We start from the raw sequence: 26,228 nt of genomic DNA, 5'->3' as shown, positions 1-26,228 counted from the left end.
CACGAGAACCACTGTGCCAAAAAATGCAGAAGCATGAGATTTACATGCACACCCCCACATATGTGCGCACAAATACACACCTATAGTACGCATAAAATTTGGTTTAGAAATCACAAAACAAATGCAATTACTGCATCTCTCCAAAAGGCAAGAGAGAGAAAATTTTGGCTGCTTCTAATTAAAACTAGAAACATGAGGTTGCCCAATTATGCTCCCGTCAGCACTCTCCTTTTCTGTCAACACACAATATTATATTCATGAGCTCGCTGATTACGCACACTGTATTCCACATTATATAAGACCAGAAGAATGTGAAAAACCCATTACCAACAATCAAATCATTGTAAGAGTTCATACACAGATTCCCCAGAATTTCCTACCGTTCTAATTGCTGTAGGGATTCCAGATTCATCTACCGGGCCAATCCCTGCATAATGTGGAGCTTTAATGACTGTAATTTTTTTTTCCTCTTCTGAGGATCTACAGATTGGTATTGTACTGCTGGTGGTGGTGCTGCCAACGGTCTGAACATGCTGTGAGTATGTCTCTGTGGACTCTGTAAAGATAACATGACAGAATATTGTGTAAAATACAACAATCATACTTCGTGCTTCCCTATTTACTTATGCTATGCTTAGACTGACAATAGCCTTAACCACATACATACACAACGCTGCAAAAAAACTTATCCAGTGCTTTGCTCTAGTTAGTGTTACATTAGCAGAACAAAAAGTTTTTTAAGGGCCAGAGAGGCTATTTCATCCAGATATTTTTATATTAGGGGTACTTTTTCACAGCATTGTGCTGACAAATATCCCAGAAAAAAAAAGAAAGAAAAAAAACAGATGGAATTCTCAGCAAATCTATCCAGAAATAGTGGCAGATTTTTTTTCCCCCCGTAGAAGTCACACTCTTGCACCTTTCCTATAAATTCACTGAAACTAGTGATATAATGTCAAAACTTCTCCCTCCTTCTCACCCTAGCAAACTGCTGTTCTGAAAGCACAGGAAATGATTCCATACAGCCCTCCACAAACACTTAGGTGATGTGTTTAGAAACATTAAGTTTTGATGAATAGATTTTTGGGGTGCTTGGTGCCGTGGGTTAGTTGTTTAGGTGGTGTTGGATTGGTTGATGGGTTGGACGCGATGATCTTGAATGATCTTGAATGTCTCTTCCAACCTGGTTTATTCTATGATTATTCTATGTTTAAATAATAATAAATTGTATATAGTAACAATAATAATAAATAAATTCTGATATACAATTTCACCTCTAAAAGTTAGCATGTTTGAGCACTTCCACACCTAAAGCAGAAAAACGGATCTCGGTAGCTTGACATCTGTAGCGCAACCTGATGATCTACCTACAGTACTTTACTACAGTACTTTAGGCTTGTGGTGACTTGCAATATTTATACCCCCTCCCCAAATCTCCCTTCACAATTAATGAAATTAAAACCCTCTAAAATGCGGAGTAATTAATTTAACAAAAATGCTGGAATGTGTCATCGCTGGAATTTGTACTGCTGCAGACAATGTACTTCTTTCCTGCATGCAGGAAAACCAGCCCCATCTCTTCAGGCAGCATGTTTCAGTAGACCAGTGGGCTGTTATGACAAAGCATCTTTTTTTTTTTTGTTTTGTTTTTTGTTTTTTGTTTGCAGTGCTTGTGAGACATTTCCAATGCAAGAGTGGAAAATAAATATTCCAGCAGTACTGGTGAAGATTACAACTGTCTGTGGACATTAACATCTGTTGATTCTTCTGATGCAGAGTATTTGAATTGTAATCTACATCAGCAAAAGGAGCTCTAGTGACTGAAAGCTCTAATTTTTATTTGAGTATTTCTGCACTCACTCCTGCTGCAGAGAGCTTGATTTGGCAAGGCTGTTTCAGTTGTTTACTCAAGTTTGAAATCCTGCACACATATATGGCGAGGGGCAACTCTGTGTGGCAAATGTCTGAATATTTGGGCCTTTGTCCCAAAATGCACAGTGCTAAATTTGGAAAAAATTTTGGATTTGATCCTTCATTCTTCATAGGTCTTAAACTGAGGCCATCAATGGGATTTTCACATGAGCAAAGAGAACAAAACCAGTCATTGTGGAACCTGGGACTTCCACACCACGTAGGAATAAAAATAACAGGAAAATGCTTTACTTATTTCAGGTACACCCAAGTCAGAACTGTCAGACCTTTAGATCAGCAAAGTGGAAGCATAAAAGGTTCTATAATTCTGGGAATGTGGGATGTGGAGAAGCCCACATGTACAGTTTTTGTACTTATTAATGTGATAGAATAATAGAGTAATAGAATAAACCAGGTTGGAAGAGACCTTCAAGATCATCGCATCCAACCCATCAACCAATCCAACCCACCTAAACAACTAAACCATGGCACCAAGCACCCCAGCAAGTCTCCTCCTGAACACCTCCAATGATGGTGACTCCACCACCTCCCCGGGCAGCCCATTCCAAAGGGCAATAGTGATAGCAGCATTTCTTGAAGCTGAGTCTCAAGACTGAGAGAACTGTCATCTAATTTCCATGCATACACAACAAAAACGTAAGTTCCAGGATCACATTCAAATTATTTTGCATGTATATTCTTATCTGAATATGCAAAAACCTGATAGGAAAAGCAGCAAGCAAATGACTGTGCTGGAAAACCTGGATTATACTGAGAAAGTGCCTTTCTAAGGCTGATTCACATTTTTTTTTCCAGATAAAATTAACAATGCCCTACCAAAAAAAAAAAAAATAAAATCACTATAAGCAAAGTGCAGATTGACATGGCTGTAGGCATGTAAAAGTCCAGAACTCCTCCCTTTGTTGGCAGCATTTCTACTGAAGATTATGAAAGTTATGGGGAGAACAACTGTACAAAGTTGGCCCTTGGTTTCTTAATGAAGGCAAAATCTGAAGGGGTTGCACAGGTTGAGCTGTTTTGACATACACTCTTTCCTCAGTGAAGTCAGTAGGAAGGGGGTAAGAGGTCACTGTCACACATGTAATAAAACTTAATAAAACTCCAGATCAGGATTGCTATTGTATCTAACAATAAATACTATTCCTTTTTGCATTTACTTCCCAAGGTAGATGAATGGACAATACCTTCATTATGGATGTGAAGCACTCTGCAATTGTTTGCATGTGAATTGGAATATGTTGCATAATGTTTAAAGCAAACATTCTGTGTGAGGCTTACCCATCATCCTGCCATGCTGCATGATAACAATGTTGGAATTGAGCGAAGCTGGTGGAGGGTAAGCTGAAGAAGGGGAAAAAGGCCTTTGAAAGTGACTCACTGGGCTGGCAGCAGTGCCAGAGTTCCCATTCACGGTGATCTGAGCCTGAGAGAAACAAAACAATATCCCATTAAATTACACACAAAGCCTTCCAACTGCAATCCCTACAAAGAATGATGTAAGACTCATCCAAACAACAATTGCCAGTTGTCAGGTACCTAGCCATAACAGCATCTGCATTCACTGAAATATAAAACTTGTAGCAAGGGGAGCAGAGTGTTTCTTATGTACCTTGTACCTCTCCCTTTTCTCTCCTCCTATGCGCTGTTTGTAAAGCATGCTGGAGTCATGGCGAGGTGACAGAATGACCATGGTCAAGGCAATCAAGATGGCACAAAAAAGGTCTGCAGAGGTCTGACAGCAATAAAAAGTGGCAGTAAAAGTTCCTCTCATTGTGTGACAAAGGCTGCCTGCCACAGATGGCTCACTCTTGGAGAAATATTCCCTTAATGCACATGCTCAAGCCCTGGTGATATTAATGGGAATTTGAATGCAGATAGAAGGGAGAAGTCTTATTAAGACTAGCTGAAGCAAGCCAAATCTCCTTTAAAAAATGGAAGCCAGCTGGAGTGACTATGGAATGCTGCTATGTAATCAATCACAATAAAAATAAATTGCACCAATAGAAAAAAAAAAATCCACAACCACAAAACAACAGAATAAAATCAAATTAATAAGATGGGAAAGCTAAGGCAGTGTAGCAGCATCACAAACCATCTGTTTTAGTCACAAGAGGTACTTCTGAAACAATCTGCTTCCCTGCCCCCAGGGTTAGAATCCCCACATGTGGACATGAGCGAGCACTTTTATGAGGAGTGTTGCAAGGATTAAAATAGAGATATTGAGAAAGCACTGGATGAAACAAGGGGGTAGTATTTCAGCAGAAAAGGGAGAGAAGCTCTCTGAAGCATCTCTTTTGATGCAGAACTCCTTCAGCAGAGAATCGGAAGTGCTACAAAGTGCTTAATTGTATATAACAAAAGAGAACTAAACCACGCTGTAAATGTAAAATATTAAAGTATCTGAAGCAGCAAAACAGATTAAAAACATATTAAAAACCATGTTATTTTTACATTTAAAAATGTAAAGTGTTTCATGATCTCTCACATATGTTTGTATTTTGATAATTATGGATTTGATTCAACTTTTTAACATCTTGGCCTCCAATAGCTAAGAGAGCAAAACAAATTCTATATAGACATGTGAACTCTTAGATGCATTCAGCGGGTTCTCATTTTAAAGATGCCTGTTTTCAGAACTGAGCTGAAAAGTTTGTGCTGTGGTCATGTCTCCATGAAAACTTTTGGGTTTAAATGTTTCTTCTCTCAACAAAGTCAAGAGCCAAAACGTACACTAAGTTGGCTCACACCATCCCCCCTTCCAAAAGAACTTGGAGCTGTAAGAATACAAAAGCTACATGAGCTCAAAGATAGCAATTCAAGAGGTACGAAGCCTTATTTTCAGATCAGGTTCCTAGGCCAGACACCTCTAGGCTACTTCAGGGTTTCACCCATTCTCTTCTGCCATCATCTTCTTGGGAAACTTGTTTCCAGGGACCTCCCCCACCAAAGTCCTGAATCTTACACCTTATTAGTCATTTAATATAACTTTTGTTTCTCTGAAGAGAGGAACAGAACTAGTGCGAGTTCTTTATGGGTTGGTAAACTATTTCTCTGAATTTCTGTAATAAAAAAGTCAAGATAATTTTGTGATGGACTTTATCAAATAGCTGAGTTAGATAGTAAGGCTCCTATGCTATATAATATACACTATTATGAAAACAAAATCCACACAGGTAGCTGATGTACATCAGTCATAAATGTGTATGTGGCACATCCATATATGAATTTTCTGAGGTTCCTTCTAAAGATTTCAGTGTGTATCAGCTCAGCTATAATTTCTTAGCTCCTAATGACTTTCTGTTTGCTCACAGTTTCCATGAAGGTGGCTCTTGGATTCGTTTATGTAACGCATTTTGCACTGGGGAGAGTTTGCTACAAAAGATAGTTTTGTGAAGTTTTGAGTTTCAAGGGCCTTTTCTGCCCTTGGAATCCTTTGGAAGTTACTGACATTTCAATCTGAGAATGTAATGCTTTAGTTCACATGACAGAGCTTCTTCTCAGATTTTACAAGGAAGTGAAATCTTTAAGATGCCTATTCATGAATCAGATCTGTTACTTTCCTAGGTAATCTCTTTTGTGGGAAAATAAGATGATACAGAAAAGACTAATTTCACCAAAATGCACTTTCCTCCCAGCTTACTAAGCAAATAAACTTTCTCTCTTTCAAGCTATTCATTTCCCTAGGGTCCTCCAGTTAACTTTTCTTTTTTCTTCTCTAGTATACTTTACCCGTTCTCCACTGGTGGCAGAGCCACCTACTATTTGTGCCAGCTAATCAACCTCTTGTAAAGATTCCTTCTAGATACTTGGCTTTAATGTCCTTTTGTTTTCCTGTGCATCTGAAAGACCAGCTCTCTGGACTTCTGAATCAGAGCAGAAAGCATTCATTTGGGACTGCAGCTGCTTTCCAACTTTTTTCCTGCTGAGGCAGGTGGCAAAGGGAAAGAAATCCCACTACAGGTGTCTAAACAGTTTTGTGCAACAATGCTGCACAGCACAGCACACTCCTAGCCTCAACACTGAAGTAGGCTAAAATACCCAGGATCAATTCGTGAAGCTCGAGACAGTCTTGGAACTCAGGAAAGAGGAAAAAAAAGTCTAATGTGTACCTTCCACTTCCAAGTTTCCATTCAATTCCACAATTTAAAACTACATAAACAAAAAGAACCCATGAAAATTACTTCATAAGGCAAATGTTTATAATGGGAATAGAATCAGAAAAACCTAGTGTTTAAAAACAGCTGTTTCCCAATTTTAACTCCAGTTCTAAGCATAAACCCAAATAAGAATTACAATTCTCATACTTCCTGTTTTCAAAGAAGTCATAATCTTTGACTAGAAGTATGGCAAATTAACTATGGTTTTAGGTCTGCCTTTTGCTTGGTATATTTTAAAGTTTTGTTGATTCAGCTCTTCCTAACGCTGTTTCTCCTAGTATCTGTTGTAGCATCTTTTTGCCTAAGCTCTCATGAAGTACCTCAAGAATAATCAAACATCCCCAATGTGGGCATAATGTCTTTGAAAGCGTAATTCTTATGGAGACACAGTGCTGGATGGCACAATCCTGTACTACTTTCACTGTTCACTCAGTGATTTTCATCTACAAAACCAATAGGAGCCTCCTTTGAGAATGAAGATCATTACAGAGTAGAGCACAAGTCTCTGCCACCAGCTTCCCCATCATCTTCTCATTTCACAGACCCATTTATAGTCACCTGGCCCTCCTCTACACAGGATGGGAGACTAAGCCTTTTCTACACAGCAAAGGTGGGTCTTGCCAGCAGCTTATTTTCTATGGGGCTCTTAGGACTGAGGATATTTCTCCTCTGATGGGATACTCATCCTTCCTCTTTGGCCACTAGTGATGTACAACGGCTACGCTCACCCCTGTCTGGTCTAAGAGAGAAAGTGGTGGTCAGACCTGACCTTAACATATATTTCTATAGGAAGACAACCCAAAAATGGAAAGAAGGAAGGACTGTTCACTTTAGCTTACAAAAGCAGTGCTCAAAGAAAACAAATACAGTTAGCTGATTATTTCAGAAGCTGGTTAGAAGAAAAGCTAAGTGTTCTATTCCATGCTTCCCACAGCTAGTAAACAGTCACGTGTTGATTATGCCTTATTTACACATTGCAGTCCATACTGATTATGCTATCTTTGGTTAGAGCTACTGGGCTATATGTAGATTCACAGTGAAGATTCCTTAAAATACATAAACAGATAAATAAATAAATAAATGGTTTCAGAGCTGTGTTACAAGAGTTAGGAATTATGGATTTTACATGCCTGTTATTAATGTGTTGTTTTTTTTTAACAGCATCCAGAGCACACAGAGACAACAGCTTTCCAGGTGACTATGTGCGAGTTTGAGCTCAAAATACTTCACATAAAATATACATGAAACTTTTAAAAAGATATTGTTTGTTCTTTTCAGATGTGAAAATTATTGCATGCTGAAGTATTTGTGCAAAGTTTGAACACTGTCATGACCCTGTAAAACTTTGATCTCAGAACATCTCTCTGTTCTGTAATTCAGCAATGAATTGATCCATCTAAATGAAGGCTTTGTTCTGACTCATTTTAATACTGCAGATAATCTCAAGAGAAATAGGAAGTGATCCGGATTTGACCCACATTCCATACTTTCTTTCTGCCCATATATGATTGTATTGAGATACAGAAAAGTGAACTGCATGTATAAAATACGTATAAAATAGCGAACTGCAAGACAGATTGTTTCCTTAACAAAAAGTAGCGGGACACTTGTGTACTGTAAGATTATTTATGAAGTTCCCTCCTGTAAGAAACAGTGCTTGGGACAGGAAAAAGGTTAGTTGAGAGAAGAAATATAGCTTTGTGCAGTCAGTGGTCACAGCTGGGGAAAAAACCCAACAACCTGTGTTAAATAGTGCCAACATTTACTATGAATGAAAAAAGTTATATTATGGAAATCTGTACTTCAGTATAAAACAAGAATAGTGGTAGTGCCCAGAGGCTATAAACTCACAAACCTGTATGTTACTAACAACACTTTAAATTAATGTCTTCAAACTCTACAGAACACTCGCTTTTAATGCATTTGGAACAGTTATGTATAGAATTTATTCTTTTAGTTTCAGCAAAGTGTTCAATACACCTCAGCTGAGCATACAACTGTGCAACAGTTTAATACCATCTTCCCATTACCAAATCTGCTATGATATATTTTTTTCCCCACAACTGTTGCAAATAAATACTGTCAGACTGAACACAGCAAAATAATAACAACTGTCCATGCAATGGGATGACAGACAAGTTTGAATTCTGTTCCACTTTGACAACCTGTTTGAACAAAATGGAGGAGGAAAAAAGGAAGCATAATTACATGAGAAGTGGCAGCAGTGTTGGTTAAGGTGGTGCCATCTGACACAGCAGACATCTGGCTCAAGGTTGGGGAAGGTGTTTCAGAGCAGTCAGTAGTATCATAGCTACAAGTCTGCAGCTCATCTAGAATGGCTGTGGAGGACTCACTCACTGTGCGGGAGGAGCACTCACTCATGGCAGAATCTGTGCTTACAGAGGCTGTTTCATTCCTGTGGATAACACTTTCAGAAGCTAGGTATGGGCATTTACAGGAAAATTGTGAAAGGGCTGGGGTTTTATAAAAGCGTGAAGGCAAAAATTCATCAAACATTGGTAAAGAATATGGTACTAGGTGGGTGCCACTGTCTGGTGAGAAAGAGGCTCTGTTAACTGGTACCACAGGATGAGGAAGAGGCAGTGGAGAAGCTTCTGTTGCTGTTTGTCTGTGTGTCTGTGAAGCATTTACCTCCATCACAGGGGCAGTTACTTTCTGGTTTCCAAGCTGAGATTTGAGGGAAAAAAAAAATAAGAAGAGAAACAGATTACCAAATGAATAAAAAACTTCCCTTTGCCTCTTGCTGTGTGTAGGAGATTTACAAAAGTGTTAAGTTTTTCAGTAGCCTGAGGAAGTTCACATTCACATGGATTAGGAAATAAATCAACCATGCTCTATATTACAGCAGAAAAACACAAAAGGGATGAATGCACCAAATACTAGTGGAAGCAATGCCAGAAACCATAGTGTGCTGGGTATGAATATATGCATAAGGTACTGCATCTATTAATGATTGCAGTTATGTGTCAGGAAGGTTCACACTATTTTATACTTTACATAAACATGACAATAGAGAATGCCATGCTCACTTTGTTTCTAAAACCAAAAGAGGATATACAAGTCTGATCTCTCTAAACATTGCTCTCTTTTTTTTTGGTCAAAAACCAGGTATAATTTTGAAATTAACTGCAATACACAGGACTTGCAGGGCTACAAGTTAAATGGAAATGCTGATATTGAATAGTCATATGATCTGCAAGCAGGAAGTTGTGTTGCCTCTTGTGATAGAATAGATCTTCTCCATTGTCTCTCTAATAAAAACATTTGGATGACCTTAGATTTTCCAAGCACCCTGGAGGCACCCTTTCAGCCTACTGGATAACATGTACACACAGGAGCCTTTTCAACATTAGAGGACACAAGGATTGTTAGGGTGACGGGTATAAATCTGAGGATCAACAAAGACTGGCAACACAAGAACAGGACAGAGATGACTTTGAACCAAACCAAAACACACTAGGTATTTCCCTTCAGCGTAATTCCTTAAAAGTATAAGGGAATATCCTCATAGAACTGCTTCTGAAAACTGCCCCAGAATGTACAAGCTGTACATTCTTTTTACTTCAAAATAGTCACAGGCCTCTGTGTTTAAACTAGTCCTGAAACTGGCTTTTTGCATCTGCAACTTCTTTTTGAATTAAAGATGTATGAAAAGCATGTTGGCATCCAATCTTTGTTAAACAGCTGCACAAATCCTACACTCTTAGCCACAAGCTTTAAAATCAGTTCCTGAAGTACATCAAAATACTGCCTACTTCAGCACTAATGGTTTCACTTTTAATAGGGCTGAGGAACTCTGGAATAGCTGCAGGGAAAATGTGCAGGATTTATATAAAATAGAGGATGGTATGATACCACATGCAGTAATTACCACTTAAAAAAGCCGTATTTACTCACAGGTATCCCATTGTTACCAATAATATCATGGCTATTTCCTACACTTGAAATAGGCAGATCTTGTTAATCATTCAAAAAAATGTGCCAAGCCATCAGATTAAAATGCCATTTTGGCATTTTAATCCAAAAATCTCAAAATATCTTCTAAAGCCCTTATGGAAGACATGGAACACAACCCAGACTCTGCTACTTATGAGAGGGTCACTAGGGGTCTGGTTCCATAATTCTTGCTGAAATCAATGAGATGAGGCCAGTGGAACCATCCCTTTGAAACAGAATTTCAGAAAAGAATCTTAAGCATGTTATCTATCACTTGCTCCAAATCTATCCATCACTTGCTCCAAATGGCTCAAAAGAACTCTTTGGCATTACTGGACCTCTAGGGGTACATAAAATTAGCCAGAAGCTGCAGCCAAAATCTGCAGTTAGAACAGCGAAGACACTTAATTGAACAGCTTAAAACCCAAATCTTAGTCACAGCAGTATTTCAAATTTACAATTGAAAAGATGAAAAATAATAATAAAGGAAACCTTTCCCTAGAGTAAATCTGAGCAGATTACTTCTTAATCAGAAAATCAATAACAGTGAAAATCGACAACAGATAATTGACTGGAAAAGGAGATATGATTTTTAGAGATAACAAATTTGTCAATGGGAACTTCAAAGGACCAATGGAAAATGATGACAATAATTTTATGAAAAAGAATCCTATGCAGACGTGAAGCAGACATCATTTTAATGCAAGATCTGTGGGGAGTAGTATGAGTTTACTAATGACACCAAAGTGCTGGCCATGCTTCAACAGTCAAGGCACAGATAAGGAGACTCAGTGATGAGTGAACAAACTCATTCTGTTAATACACACAGCATAGGGTATCAAGGGTTCAAGATGTGTGGATTACATACACATAAGCAGTAATTTCACCTCACAGATACATACAGGGAAGACAGAACCATAATTCATGATTAATTTGATCACCCGTGTCACAACTCAAGAACTCCAGGAAAAGACATGAATCAAGAGATCACAATGCAATTATGAGGCAGAGCCAGTATGAAGCTCTGAAGGCCTTGATACCAGATATTCTCCCAGCATTCCCAAAAGAAAAGCTGCATATGACTGAATCAAAATACGTAAATTGATCTCTAAATTGTTAAAATAACAGGAAATTTGTTCAGATTTGAGAAATCTAGGAAGCCTTCTGGATTTAAACTGATAAGACAGCCTGGATGCTTGAGAAAAGAAGGGATGGACAACACAAGAACAGAAATTCAGGGTGCATCCAGAGAGCTAATGAAACTGAGTTCTTAAAGAATTAAGTTCGTTGTGAGTGGCAAATAATAGCTAATTCTGTCAAGCCAAATTCTTACAAATAATAGAAGTTATTCTTACAGCTTGGGTAGAAGGAATGCAGTAATTCTAGGTACTGATTCCCAACATGGAGTTTTTCAGCTGTATAGACTAAAATGGCTGAAATGGTGATTTAAATCATAATTATAATACAAAAATGATTACATCAGTTAAAAAACCATGGAGTGTTGGTAAACTCTAAACCAGTTTGGCTATTACCAAGCCATAAGTTTCATTGCTGTGAAAAATATGAGGAAAAGTCTGAATACAATCCAAAAAACTTATTAATACCAGTTGCACTCAGTGTGCTTCAGATTAAGGTTGGTACAGTTATTATAGCACAAGAAATTTTAGCAGAAGTGAGGCAGATTAAATGTCAAACAGGTACTTAATTAGAATGATGAAAAACTAGTTAGACTACATATTTATGTTGAGCTGCAGAGCAACACTTGAGGAAGAGAGGTAAATGTCATCACAGCCTGGAAGGAAAATGAAGGTCTCAAGTGCAGCTTTCTGCTGGTCCTTAGTAATGTTCACCTTTCAGCAAATCATAAAATGTCAGCCTGAAGAATATGGCTGCTACCCAAGTCCCATGAAGTAGATATGTGACCATAGTATTAGCTTCAAAACCAGTTAACTATCCTTTTAATGCAAGGTCTGTGGGGAGTGGTATGAGGATACTTCTGACACCAAAGTGCTGGCCTTGCTTCAACAGTCAAGACACAGGTAAGGAAACTCAGAGATAAGTGAATAAACTCATTTTGTTAATACATAAGCAGAGTTTAGTAGTCAACAATCAAATTGCACTCATACACTTGCACAGATGGGTAAAAATACCTCTGTTTTTAATTGTTAAAAGCTGATGTCAAAATGTCCAAACTGATGCTGCAAGTTAAAATCCTATGCCCATTTTTACTACCTAGCCAGATGGAATTCAGCCCTTCTGCAATACTATGCTAGTGATACAGAACTTAAAATGACAATTATGTGCTTGATTTGCTTTGCTTGGCATCTGTCCCCAAACACTGAAACCTATCTTCTCTCTCTTCTACATAATTCAAAGTATTGTCAATACCTAACAAACAGTAATGTATGGGATAACCCCTCCACTATTCCTGAATCAGTTTAATTCCAGGCTTATTTTCCTTGATTTATTGGTCTACAGCTGCAAGGCTGACAAATGAACGCTTTCATAAACAGCTAGAATAGCAGTTTTTATTCCTCCAGGACACTAGGACTAAACCAAGTGTTCACTCATCCATGGAATTAAAAAAGCCCCAACAGGACAAATGTCTTGCATTCTCTGTTTTAGAAAGCAGTATCTAGAACAGGAGGACCTTTATGAACCCAGAAACAAAATGAATACAGCAATACGGGTTGTTTTGTTTAGAAGATGCAGCTCAGAATTCTTCAGAACGTCTTCCCATATGAGACTTGGCCAACAGAATTAGTCTTCATTAGTCTCATACTTACAAATGCTAATGGCTCTGTTGAAATTGATTAGGTTATTTCTGCCGTATCTGCAGTAAGGTATAGAGCAGTCTCTCTTGAGTCTGCAATAATGTAAACTAATATTGAGTAACTTGAACGCTTCTCTTGTCATATATACTTTTAAAGGCTTTAACCTTTCTCTACAAACAAGTATTTACAAAACATCACTTGGTGAGTTACACCACACTTCTGCTTGCTCAAAAAGCTTCAGCAGACAAGATCTGAAATGAAGCACAAACAGGAACACAAAAGTAAAAAGATGCATTAAAAATGTTGTGCATGGGCTCGGATCATACGAGCTCTCTTGGTTGTATTTGCCCGTGCTTTGTGACGCAATATATGTGTTCCCTACACATGTAGATAGTATTGCTCATCCACCACCTCTTAAGAAGTGATGAGTAGCCAGTCTTCCCTCGTTTTCCTCCACATACATAAACCCAGATGCAGAGGGAGAGCTGTTTGTTTTTACAGGGCTTAACTTAATATATTTAGTTTTGAGTGTTTGTGTGTCTGTTCTGCACATTGCTAATCCTAATCTACAATCTGAGATCATACCTAGAGGATATCGTTTAACACAACAACATATGAGCTCCCTATATTTTAACTGGGGCAGAAAATCCTGTAGAGCTTCCAAACCTAAAACAATTTAAAAAATGAAAGCATCATCATACATAGTATACTGAGAGTTGATGTGTCTATGTGAGAGAAATTGAGAATTTCACAAATACCATGAGACATAGTTCTAAAAGTGATCATAATTTGGGGGATTGGTTAGAACAGTTCCAAGATTTCAACTAGATATCTGAGTAAAAAATTAGATCTTGAAAGACACATACCTGTAGCCTTCATTTCTAACTCTAACCCGAGGCATTCTGTCTTTGGGACCTCCTCTGATACAGAATTTTACATCATCTCGTGCTGATTTGTACTCTAGTTTTAGCTATGTAACATAAAGTTAGTTCAACATCAGGGAGTATGTCAGCTGAATTTTGTGAGCAAGAGATGAAATATGAATGCAGTTTGAAAAGCTGGCTACATTCCTTAATGATCCCTGTGATCAGCTGAGATGTTATTATTTTATTCAAAAAACCCCAGCTGTCAAATTTCTGGTCCTTCTTCCCACACATGGAAATCAAGAAGGCAGAAAAATAAGGGTAGAATTACCAAACCAGTCATAGCTACTCCTCTAACTTTTGTCAGCTCATAGTGAAACTAAAACAGATTCTAAAATAAAAATCAATTGCAAAATGTGTTTTGACTTTTGATTTGTTGAAAAAAAAAAATAGGCAGCTAAAAGAGAAATTATTTTTAGTCATTCTGATTTGTGTATTGTTTTGGATCATAAAAAAAGAGAAAAGGTATTTCCCCTAATTCTTCCTAGCCGTCTTCCCCTAATTCTTCCTTCCGACCCTTTGATTTATCTGAGCATATATAAAGCATCGTATTGCTAACAGGCTGAATAACTGGTTTTCAGCAAAAAGAAAGACACACAAGTTGTATTGGTCACACCTACACCTGTCCTATTGTCTGACCATATCCCTTGATGCCTGTATTTAAAAGGCTTGTGCCTTGTGATGCTTCGTGATGGTTGAGAAAGGATTTTATTAACTCACTTTGTTTCAAAAGCACTGTTGCACAGGACACATAGGAGACAGCAATGATCAGCCTTGCAGAAAACACCAACTACCAACATATATTTTCTGGTGGAGCTAGCAAACTGGTAGAGGGCCATTTGTAGAACTCCCCCAACCCAATCCTCTTCTATCTATACTTTATCCTTCCAGCACCTGTGGCAGCATACCACTCCTAATGCAACCCCGTCTAGGAAAAAACGCTTAAGCAGGTGCATCACCTACAACTACATAACGTGTTCACCTGGGACCAAAGAAGTCTGCCTCCAGCTCAGCTGGATTAATTTTTTTTTTTTCCCAGTACCCTTACAAAAACTTCAGGTTTTATTCAGTTTTGTTTTGATCCGTGTGACAGGTAGTTTTACCCAGGAAACACAAAGTCTAACTTTGATAACATAAGTATCACTAAACAGACGGTTATTAAGTGATTCAGGAATGATCTAAAATAAAAGATGGAAAATTAAATATACCACATGGCATTCTGCAGCCTGTGAAGAAGGAAGAACTGTAGATTTTTGTCCCAAATCCTTTGAAGACATCTTTGAAGTGTCTGGAGAAATACTAGGTGGATGTTCTTGGATTTCAGGCTCTGCTTTATTGTCAGGGGTGGGAGCTATCTGAATGGAAAGAGATGCTGTGTGTACCTCAGGCACAGGGGTGCAGGCAGGCGAGAAAGGCCTTTGTGGAAACACTGGCACTTCAACAGGCTTCAGCTGTTGCTGTGTATTACAATCAATGGTACTTGCTGGATCATGTGTCCGGGTTAATTTCAGGGTAGACACCTTACGTTTTTGAGACTGCTGCCTTTGACCTTGATGGAGAGTAGTGCTAATACCAGCTACTGTGCTTGTGCCTGCACTGGACGCTGAGGTCAGCGGTTTAATGATTTTTTGTGCATAGGACACACTTGTGTTAGATATTTGAGAAGACATTGTCTTCTGGAAAGATGTCTCATTAGTGTAACAGGCAGTGTTTGTGGGAAGGTGTTTAGCTGGATCAGTTGTTACTGCCTGGAGATTAATTTCATTCTTGTGATTAGTTACTCTTGCTTTCCAAAAACTTTCTTTTCTAGGGGGTGGCAGAGGTGCCTTATTTGCCAAAAGCATCCACACACAGCAAAATAACATTGAAGAAGAAACAGAAAGAAAGTAAATATTAGTGTGAGATAACTCAGTTTTTCTTTCACCTATATAAAGGAAATAGCAACTTAAGGGGTTTAATCCCAACATTGCTCTGTTCAAGGGGCAACTGAATTTGTCAGGTTCCCACTACCTTTTGCTGTGCAGGGCTGTACAGCTTGTGCCTAGAAAGCCAGATGTTCCATTTGATTGGGGTAAACTGGGATCAGAAGAAGCCCACAATAGTACCTTTTCTTTTAAAAAACCAATTATTATATTGAACAAGAATTATGACTGTGAGATTATTTAGATGTGTAAGTACTCCATAATCTTAGATAACAAGCTATTATTCACAGGTAGCACACATATATAACACACTTTTGAATTAAAATAGTAGCAGAGACAGTACTGACACTGATACAGTTATCTCTCTGAGAGACAAATACGTTTCCAAGTTAAGTTGGTTGTTTTAGTTTTGTTTGGTTTTTTTTAGTGTACTCTAATTATATTGTTCTGCAAAACTGGCAGAAATACTCTCTTTCTCATAATTAATAAACCTCTACCCTCAGATATTATTTTGATGACTGATGCATTTCTGAGTGTAAAATATTAATAAATACTCTTTGAAGTATGAGACTACTCCTGAAAGCTTTTATCTGTGTATGAACTCCTTTTACTTAGCTGGCTGTCTTGTTCATTAGAAGCAATTTCTGGTAATTAACCTGGGGGTTTGTATCCTGTGTGGAGTATACTTTATCTATGCAGTAAAACAGTTCATAATGACCCATATGAACACGTGACTCACACTGTCTGGAAGATATCAGGACAACATTCCACAGAGGTATCCCACCCATATATGCCAATGACACCCACACAAATGCCAAAGCGTGAACCTTGGTGCGTTCAGTTTTACCTGAGTTGGTGATTTTTTATCCTGCAGATTTGGCCGCACACTCCTAAAACCTTTTGCTGTAAGGGATGAACTGCAGGCATCTCCATTCAGTGTCTCTCTACTTCCATCATTGTAAGATCTCCAAGCTTTTGTGAGGAAAAATAGATTAGTATCTCTCTATTGCTATCTATCATCGTAGCTAACCTGCTGTTTTAAAAACTTGTGGAAAAGTTTAGCTGCTATACAACTAACACTGCTGCTGTTATCATCATGGAAGTTAAAAAACAGGGCTAAAGCTACCACTTCACAAAATACTATCTTTAAAATTTAGAAAATTCAAGCACTGACAGTATTAGTGGTAGTAGTCTGATATATCTCTCCATGACATTCCTACAGACTATGGATTTTTAACCTTGGGGGGTCCTTTAGAGATGCTGGTGCTTTAGCCCGTGTGTATAGCAGAATGAAGAACTTTCATAGATTAGGTTCTTGAACTTTACAGCTATACTGACTTGAAAATCATCCCAACTCACGTAAACTTAGTTGGTCATGGCAGTTTCACCAAATTTCACCATAATAGCTGACTACTTGTTCCAATCATAGAATATCAGGTTGGAAAGGACCTCAAGGATTATCTGGTCCAACCTTTCTTGGGGGGAAGCACAGTCTAGACAAGATGGTCCAGCACCCTGTCCAGCCAAATCTTAAGCATGTCCAATGCAGGGGAATCCACCACTTCCCTGAAAAGATTATTCCAGTGGCTGATTGTTTTCATTGTGAAAAAAAATTCCACTGGATCCAATTGGCATCTGCCCAGGAGTAACTGGCACCCATTACTCGCCATCCTTTCCATGCAATTCCTTGCAAAAAGGGAGTCTCCATCTTTATGGCCACCCTTTAAATACTGAAACATGGTGATAAAGTCTCCTTTAATAATGCATCTTATTTCCTAATCTGAATGACACCTTGATTTTCCAACCAACCAACCACGTATTGTCTCTATCCTCAGAGCTGTAAAAGCCCTCAAGGCATTGTCCAAACACAGAGGGAGCTACTATCCTGTCTCCACAAGTTAAAGATTTGAAGACAAAGTATTGTAAAAAGGTTGGGAAAAGTAACACATTATGTGAATAGGCTGCTAAGTGGGGTGGGCAGAAAAAGGGATTTAAATAGCAAGTGCTACTGAAGTGAAAGGCGGAAAATAAGCAGTCTGTATTCTACAACACAATTTTTTTTGGACAACATATACTGTGTTACAGGAAATAATGCTTTCAAATGAGCCTGAATTTGTGGTCTTAATCACTTACAATTATTGTAATTTCAGCAGTGCTTTCCTTAAAGAATGTTGATGAAGGAAGTAATAAAAATATCAAATAAATGGAAGATTGTTATAATTCATTCACTTACATAGTATTACACTGATGCATGAATAACAGTGATTTATTTACCTGAATCTGGTGATTGAGGATCAGACCCTGAAAAAGAAATATCCAACATTAACTTCTGTTAGGAATAAAAACACAATGATGCAACTTGACAAATATGTAGGAGTCTTTCAGTTCAGTAAACTAATACCCTCCTGTTACCTAAGCACACCTCAGTACGTTAGACCACAGGTTAACTGTACAATGTTTATTGTACAAATTCTGTGGAAGGTTATACTGTGCTGAAAGCTGCTGTTATTTTAATCACTGCTATTTCAGCATTTGCGGTGCTTTTCTCCCAGTAAATGAGCCAGCAGTGTGCCCAGGTAGCCAAGAAGGCCAGCAGCATCCTGGCCTGCATTAGGAATAGTGTGGCCAGCAGGAGCAGGGAAGTCATTCTGCCCCTGTACTCTGCATTGGTTAGGCTGCACCTTGAGTACTGTGTCCAGTTCTGGGCCCCTCAGTTTAAGAAGGACATCGAGACACTTGAATGTGTCCAGAGAAGGGCAACAAGGCTGGGGAGAGGCCTTGAGCACAAGCCCTATGAGGAGAGGCTGAGGGAGCTGGGATTGTTTAGCCTGGAGAAGAGGAGTCTCAGGGGAGACCTCATTGCTCTCTACAACTACCTGAAAGGTGGTTGTAGCCAGGAAGGGGTTGGTCTCTTCTCCCAGGCAACCAGCACCAGAACAAGGGGACACAGTCTCAAGCTGCACCAGGGGAAGTTTAGGCTCGAGGTGAGGAGGAAGTTCTTCACCGAGAGAGTTGTTCGTCGTTGGAATGGACTGCCCAGGGAGGTGGTGGAGTCATCGTCCCTGGAGGTGTTCAAGAGGGGATTGGACGTGGCACTTGGTGCCATGGTCTAGTCATGAGGTCTGTGGTGACAGGTTGGACTCAATGATCTTTGAGGTCTCCTCCAACCTTGCTGATACTGTGATAGACTACCATCTAAAATCTAGATATTGAAAGAAATACAACTCATTTCGGATGATCTGGAAAGGTTTAATTCAAAACCAAGAAAGATGCCTACAGATTCTGCGGGGATTTTCTCTCCCCTTCACACCAGATGCTTTCTTCATCACTTCAAAGCAAAACAGAAAAACTGACACATATATACTGCCAGCACAGAGCAGGATTGAAATTCTGGTGTGGGTTGGTTTTTTATTATTATTTTTTAAATTACTTGCAGAAATATTAGGTATATTTTTAATCCTGAAGAAATTAAAATTATGACATCTCTAAACAAATTAAAAATATTTTTAGTGTACAGGAATGATAGTACCAAAAGCACTCATCGCTAATTTTAAGGGCAAAAAAGCAAGAGATTAAAAGGCTTGTATTGCATGCTTAAAAAATAATTCTTGGAAGAGTTGCTAAGAAATAAGAACCCAATCTTTCTTCAAATTTATGTACAGAAGTTCAAAGAACCCTTTTAGAATAGAATAAAATAGAATAAACCAGGTTGGAAGAGACCTTCAAGATCATCGCGTCCAACCCATCAACCAATCCAACACCACCTAAACAACTAACCCATGGCACCAAGCACCCCAGCAAGTCTTCTCCTGAACACCTCCAATGACGGCGACTCCACCACCTCCCCGGGCAGCCCATTCCAATGGGCAATAACTCTCTCTGTATAGAGCTTCTTCCTAACATCCAGCCTAAACCTCCCCTGGCGCAGCCTGAGACTGTGTCCTCTTGTTCTGGTACTGGCTGCCTGTCTACAACCTCCCTTCAGGTAGTTGTAGAGAGCAATAAGGTCACCCCTGAGTCTCCTCCTCTCCAAGCTAAGCAACCCCAGCTTCCTCAGCCTCTCCTCATAGGGCTTGTGTTCCAAACCCCTCACCAACTTCGTTGCCCTTCTCTGGAGACGTTCCAGCAAGTCAACATCCTTCCTAAACTGAGGGGCCCAGAACTGGACACAGTACTCGAGGTGCAGCCTCACAAAGAGTAGCAACCAATTTTTTTAATTGCTTCACAAATTCTTACAGTTCCTCTTCCTGGGGATTAGTATTATATTTGAAAAGACCTGCAAAACAAAGACATGATCTTGCAGTTATTTTTGGGGCTCATTCTTTATCCAGCTTCCTCCATTATACTTGTTTGGTATGGAGGCTGCATGTTCAGATTGCTGTAAATTATTCTACATCTCTCAAGATTCTTTACTGATTTATACCTACAACTACTTGATTCGCCAGTGAACCTGGGCAGCAGACATAGACGCCCATTAAGATTTCATTTTGCAAAACCAGACATGAATATTGCTAGGAAGCAGTTCTGGCTAAGAGGAGAAAGCTCCAGGGAGACCTTAAAATGACATTTTAATATCTGAAGTGCATCTACAGGTATGCTGGGGAAGGACTGTTTAAAAGGGCTTGTAGCGATGATCTTGAAGGTCTCTTCCAACCTGGTCTAGTCTGGTCTGGTCTGGTCTATTCTATTCTATTCTATTCTATGTGAATAGGATGAGGGGCAATGGTTTTAGATTGGAGCAGGGTAGATTCCACCACCTGAGGAGGTGGTAGAGTCACCATCACTGGAGGTCTTCAGGAGGAGACTTGATAGGGTGATTGGTTGCATGGTTTAGTTGATTAGGTGGTGTTGGATGATAGGTTGGACACAATGATCTTGAAGGTCTCTTCCAACCTGGTCTGGTCTATTCTATTCTATTCTATTCTATTCTATTCTATTCTATTCTATTCTATTCAGGTTAGAAGTAAGGAAAAAGCCCTTTACAATGAGAATGGTAAAATACTGGAACAGGTTGCCCAGAGATGTGGTTGAGTGCCAGTTCTTGGAGACATTCAAGATCAAACTTCATGTGGCTCTGGGCAGCCTGACCTAGTCAGAGGTGTCCCTGCTCTCTGCAGGAGGGTTAGACAAATGAGCTTTGAGGGTTCTTCCCAACCCAATGCAATCTGTGAATATTCTGTATCTTTTTAAAAATTATTTTACACATTTTTAGGCAAACACTTGAAAAATTATTTTTTCAAAGTTAATCTGGCTTTGTAATATACAAAGCATAGTTTTCATGCCATGTTATACTGAAAAAACCCCAGGGGACACAAGACCTAATATATATATATCAAAGGCAAAATTGTTTTGTAAATAATTGCTTTTTCCTACAAGAAAATATGGTTAACCTTCTCCTTGCAGAGTAATATTGCATGAATGCATAACACTACAGAAAAGCCATTCAAGAGTAGTACATGTCACTGGTTAGTGGTTATACCTGAGGCCAATAGGTTTGGAGAACTCTGAACTCTCTTCACAGCTGTTAATGTGACAGACATTGCAGCACGTTTGCGAGCACACCCACCGCTATCTGGAAGCACAAAACAGTACAGACAGCAGCCCCAGACAAAAGGAGCAAGCACATGCAACATATCACAGTGAGGTATGGCAAACATACATGAAAATAAGCGTGCAGTTAGGGAACTGCTGCAGGAATGTGTCAATTTGCAAATTTTGCAGATTAGCAGAATGCATAAAATTTCACAAGCTTTAAACAACAATAAACCTCGGAAAAAAACATGAAAGCAGTATTTAATACTTAATTGACTAGAGAAATATATACATTCTGTTACCTGAAACATCACCTCAATATAGCTTATTAGTAAAACCAAACAACTAATCAAGGTGAAGGATTAAATATTCCAGAGTAATATTAATCAGTGTTCACTGTAAAATAATTTCATTGTATGCATTAGAAAGACACCATTCATAGACTAAGCTCACATTTGATCAGCTGACAAAGTGCTTTTGTTCAGCCTTTTGGGTCCCTTAAGCTCAAGAAACAAATTTACCAAAGATTGCATAATTATTTTTTTTTGGTAGGACATCCTTCTTTTCCCTTCCCCACCTTCTTTTGTATCTAATAGAAGACTGAAAATAAAAGTATGTCTGGAACCCAATGACACGCTGAAGGAATGACGAGAAATCTAAAACCACTCTGAACAACCAGGAATGGAAAGAACCTTTCCTCTGAATGTTGCATGACTCCTTTCCTTCCTTCCTTTCTACTTCTCTCACTTGGTGCTGTTGTTCTATTTCATAAATTTGTTGTTCTTATTAGAAGGTAGCTCTCCCGCAACTTAGCTTTTTAGCACCTTTATCATAGCTGTAAAAGCAAGTTAGTAAATATTCTGCAGCTAGAATAGTTTCCTCCTCTTCACTACTGTAATTATTTTCATTCTAATATTTGATATTAATTAAAGTCAAGAAGAACTACAACTATGATAGAGACTCTGGTTTTGTATGTGTGACTGATGACAAGGAGTTTTTTAAAACTTATGATTAAGGAAGACCTGCAACTTATTAGTAGAAGTTATTCTTTATGATAGCAATAATTTCAGACACAGAGACATCCTTAACCCACACATGCAAGAGACATGAGCTCCTGGTATTCCTTTGTTCATCCTAGTATTCCCCTGAAATAGCAGAGCCCTCTGGCCACAGCTCTTGCAGGACATGCATTAAATAGTTGTTAATGCTTGCAAACATCTGAGCCACTGCCCTACGTGTACATTGTTCCAAAGACTCATTGCCAATTTGAGGCCTCAAGGGAAAGGGCCAAATGGTTTCAGACAGCAACAGTTGAAAGCAGTGCATTACCTGCAATTAATTATCAGTGCTGTACATATGAAACACATACAATGGCTATAAAATCTGCACATTTATTTTGATTTGCTTACACAAACAGAGTGGCAGTGGTAATTAAAGTCACTAATGCATTCCTGCACTCACTCCCCCACCCCCAACATACACCAGAAGTAATTTCAAGGAGATTTGATGATGTGTTGATATTGAGGTTCTGTTTGTATCCGAATACTGCCAGACTTTGACAGCTTACTTTGATTAATGCAAGCTAGGAGGCAAACAATTTTGTAACACTGTCACATCTTTTATTAAAACAAAGCAATGCTTTATTTGTATTTTTTTCAAGAGTTACCTTCCTGGAATTTCAGGATAGAGAAATGAAGTGGGAGAAAGACAACGAGAAAGCTGACTATGAATATTTCATTATTGTAACCTGAAGAAATTCTGCTTCAAAATAATCTTTATTGTCACTAAACTGGGTTTTATAGTGGACCTATTATCTAGGAAAGTGTTTGATGCAGGCTCATACAAGACAGCTAAAACAGCTGTTGTAAATTGCCTATGTATGTATATGCATATCCTTCTATATACAAGCCCATATGCAAACCCCTGTCTGCAATAATGTTCTCACTATCTGTACAAAATGATGAGACTCAGTTTCCACTCAGTTAAGACACAATGGCACAAATACACCATACTGAATTGTGCAAAATTTCCAATAAAGTACAAATGTGTACAGGAAAGCACATATTTATGCATGATGGACCCCCATCATTTCATCTTCGTTCAGGCCAGGTTCCCATTAACTCAAAGGCATTATATCTAAACAAGGATCAGAAGAATCTGCAAGCCACCCTATAAAAGAATTTCAGACTGTTTCCCTTATCTGCACAGCCTTACACAGTTGAATTTCAAGCAGCTTATTCCAGCCTGTATTCCTTTTTCATACTCCATCAAATTTCCAGCAAATACTAGCTATATTCACCCAGATGCTCGAAGTCCAAATAACACCAAAAAGCTCTAAGTCTAAAGAACAAAGAATTCAAAAACAGCAAGCAAGGCTGAATTTATAATCACCTGTCCATTGCATTTGCAAACTATAACTGCTGATACTCAAGGACTGTGAAATGATCTATACAAAGTGTAGGCATGTACAAAAAAATGAAATGTGTGGAAATAGGTATACACATATGCACAATTCTCTGGGACTTTGACATGAGAAAGTCTTCAGGGTTTAGAGTCTTATTTTCCTAGGTTTTGTTTAAACATTGAAGCAAAGGAGACCTCAATCAGCTAAGGTCTGCAGGTAATAATGGAATCTGAAGTTGAATAATAATTCACAATCAAAACAGCTGCCTAACATGCAAATGCAGTTCAGGTAAGGACCTAGCACAGTTGGTGCCTAGATATTCTTTTGCAAGTCCTACAAATCCCTTCAAATCAGGAAAAGACAAATAAGCATCCCTAGTCGGTATTGCAGGAAATGAAGGAGACAGGAGAGATAAGGATTATCTGACAAGATGTTTCTGACAGTACCTTGCAGAATAAAGGCCATGTAGGGGCAAACTCCTGAATGCTAGGACCAATGTTGCTGACTTACAGTTAGAGAGAGAAAAATAAAGAGCTACCCACCAACTGGAAAAGACAGGTGAAGTGCTGGCTTGCCCTCTAGCTAGGAGGGTTCATATCGGCATATGTATCCTGACACTCTCTTTGGTGGGGCTTTCTTCCTCTTGTTAGCACACCGTTCAGCTCCTCTCCTTTTGCTAATTCTCCTCCTACAATTTTTCTCTTCAGCCTTTCTCCATTCCTCACCTGTCCTCACTTTCTTCTCTCTCCCTCCCTTAATTCTGCTTCTCTCCACAAGTAAGTACTTTAACCCTTTCTCCCTAGATCCACAATAAAGATCGCAACACTGAGCTGTATCTCTGTTTTACAAATAATCTAGTGGTCAGGTCCTGCTCCAGAGCAGAATAGATCCCATTCAAAACACACTGCTTTCTTTTAGCAACATGGGGTGTTTGTTTTTTATTTTTAAAAGGTTGTTTCAAAGAGTCAGTGGAAGCATTAGCATAAACCAAAGGTGAAAGGATGGTAACCTCTTGTGAAGAAGTGAGAGAGAGAGCAGCCAGGGGGCGGAAACATTTTTATCAGCTCTTACTGCTCAAACAAAAGAAAAAAGGCTCCCCAACAAAATGCTTGCTAATCATTATTCTGCCCACTCTACTAGTGAACAGTCTAATTTTCCCCTTTGTCTGCACAGGGAATTCAGGTTAGGAGTCTTCAGACCAGGGATTCTTCTCCCTGTCTGCATTCTGACTTTTTGAGCCAAACAGAGAGCATGGGGGTCAAACCAAGACAGATGAAGCAGCTGCCTCTCCATGTTGTCAGATCCTACCAGTAGGGAGTCTGAAGATGTGTTGCCAGCAGACACATGAACAAGAGCAGACATGTATATACCACATACATACACGGCTAGCCACGTGTATCACAGACACTCAGGGTGCTCACACAAACACAGACAGCACAAAGGTCTCATCTCCCTCCCCTCTCTAGCTTATCAGGATGAGAGTCCACCAGTGAGGATATATATGCATACTTGTACAAGGTGGCAACTGGGCTCAGACATTGATCATACCACACCTGTGCCCCAGGCTGCTCAAACAGTTCAGTGAGTCCCTTATGCCTCCCTCAATCCCTTAATTTGGGTTCCTGCCTGCCCTACTGCCCATCTGGGCTTGTGGAGATGGGCCTTTGATGGCTTCCGTGATGGACCTGGGAGTAGTCTAGTAGGGCAGGCTACTATTTGGGCTTGCTCTCCTGACAGTGTTTCTCTGCACTCCTTTGTGGTTGTTCAGACGAGCCTTTATCACATAACCCAACACTGACTACACAGGCCAATACACTATTATTTGGTTCTGTAATGCTGCTAAATTACAACAAATAATGATTTTAAAAGGGTTTTTTCCTTTTTTTTTTTTTTTGGTAGAATGCCTGAAACACTCAACCCCACCTAATTTGGGAAGCCACTTTTAGATCACTAAATCAATCTATTTAAGAACTCTGCTGGGACCAAAGAATTTCTATTCTTGTCTCCCAGACAAAATGTAAGAGATTAGTCCATGTGATGACTTTAACAATTTTAACAAACAAAATAGTTTCAGTCTTCCAGAATTACATACTTTTTCACTCTTGGCTGCTCTTTATGTGTTTCATCTAATGCAAACAGTTCACTTGTTTAGTAATTTTAAAATAAGATGGATTTATCAAGAATTGTCTGTCTCAAACTCAGCCAAAATATTTGCAGATGGACACTAAGAATCTGTTTTCGCATAGTAACATATATTAATTCATTATTCCTCAAGAGAATTACCGCTCCCCTCATATCAGCTATGCATGCACATGTGTAGTATCAACAGTAAGCACATTCATCCTGTGTTTTAATCTGATGTGAGCTTCAAGTACAGCTCAGGTTTTCCACTGACTTAGTTTCTCAAAGTGTCTCATCAAGTTCATGATGTTCATCAGGTTTGTAAATTACTTGAAGACTTGTTGATGAAAACCCCTGTATATAGTTTATAACACTACTTTGTTGATGATTGCTTAGTCTGGGTTTAAAAAGGCCCACATTCTATTAAGACTGTTTTTAAATTATGACAGCATTTCAACACCAGAAGGAACCACGAGCCAAAGTACCTTTGTACTTCTGAAACCCTC

The 26,228-nt window shown here is 38.9% G+C and overlaps 1 protein-coding gene across 1 annotated transcript in view; it reads right to left on the bottom strand.

Annotated features, from left to right (window-relative positions):
• SORBS2 (sorbin and SH3 domain containing 2) overlaps positions 1-26,228 on the bottom strand; it is a 143,523-nt gene that overhangs the window by 52,301 nt on the left and 64,994 nt on the right. Inside the window, exons 5-9 of the mRNA XM_054161828.1 lie at positions 21,145-21,237; positions 17,940-17,966; positions 16,513-16,637; positions 3,211-3,355; positions 381-556 (exon numbers count right to left, since the gene is read on the bottom strand). Of these exons, the coding sequence (XP_054017803.1) occupies positions 381-556; positions 3,211-3,355; positions 16,513-16,637; positions 17,940-17,966; positions 21,145-21,237 (566 nt within the window). The remainder of the gene's footprint in view (positions 1-380; positions 557-3,210; positions 3,356-16,512; positions 16,638-17,939; positions 17,967-21,144; positions 21,238-26,228) is intronic.

Source organism: Dryobates pubescens, chromosome 1 (genome assembly GCF_014839835.1).
Source record: "Dryobates pubescens isolate bDryPub1 chromosome 1, bDryPub1.pri, whole genome shotgun sequence".
Lineage (NCBI taxonomy): Eukaryota > Metazoa > Chordata > Aves > Piciformes > Picidae > Dryobates > Dryobates pubescens.
This window is presented reverse-complemented; position numbering and strand designations above follow the sequence as displayed.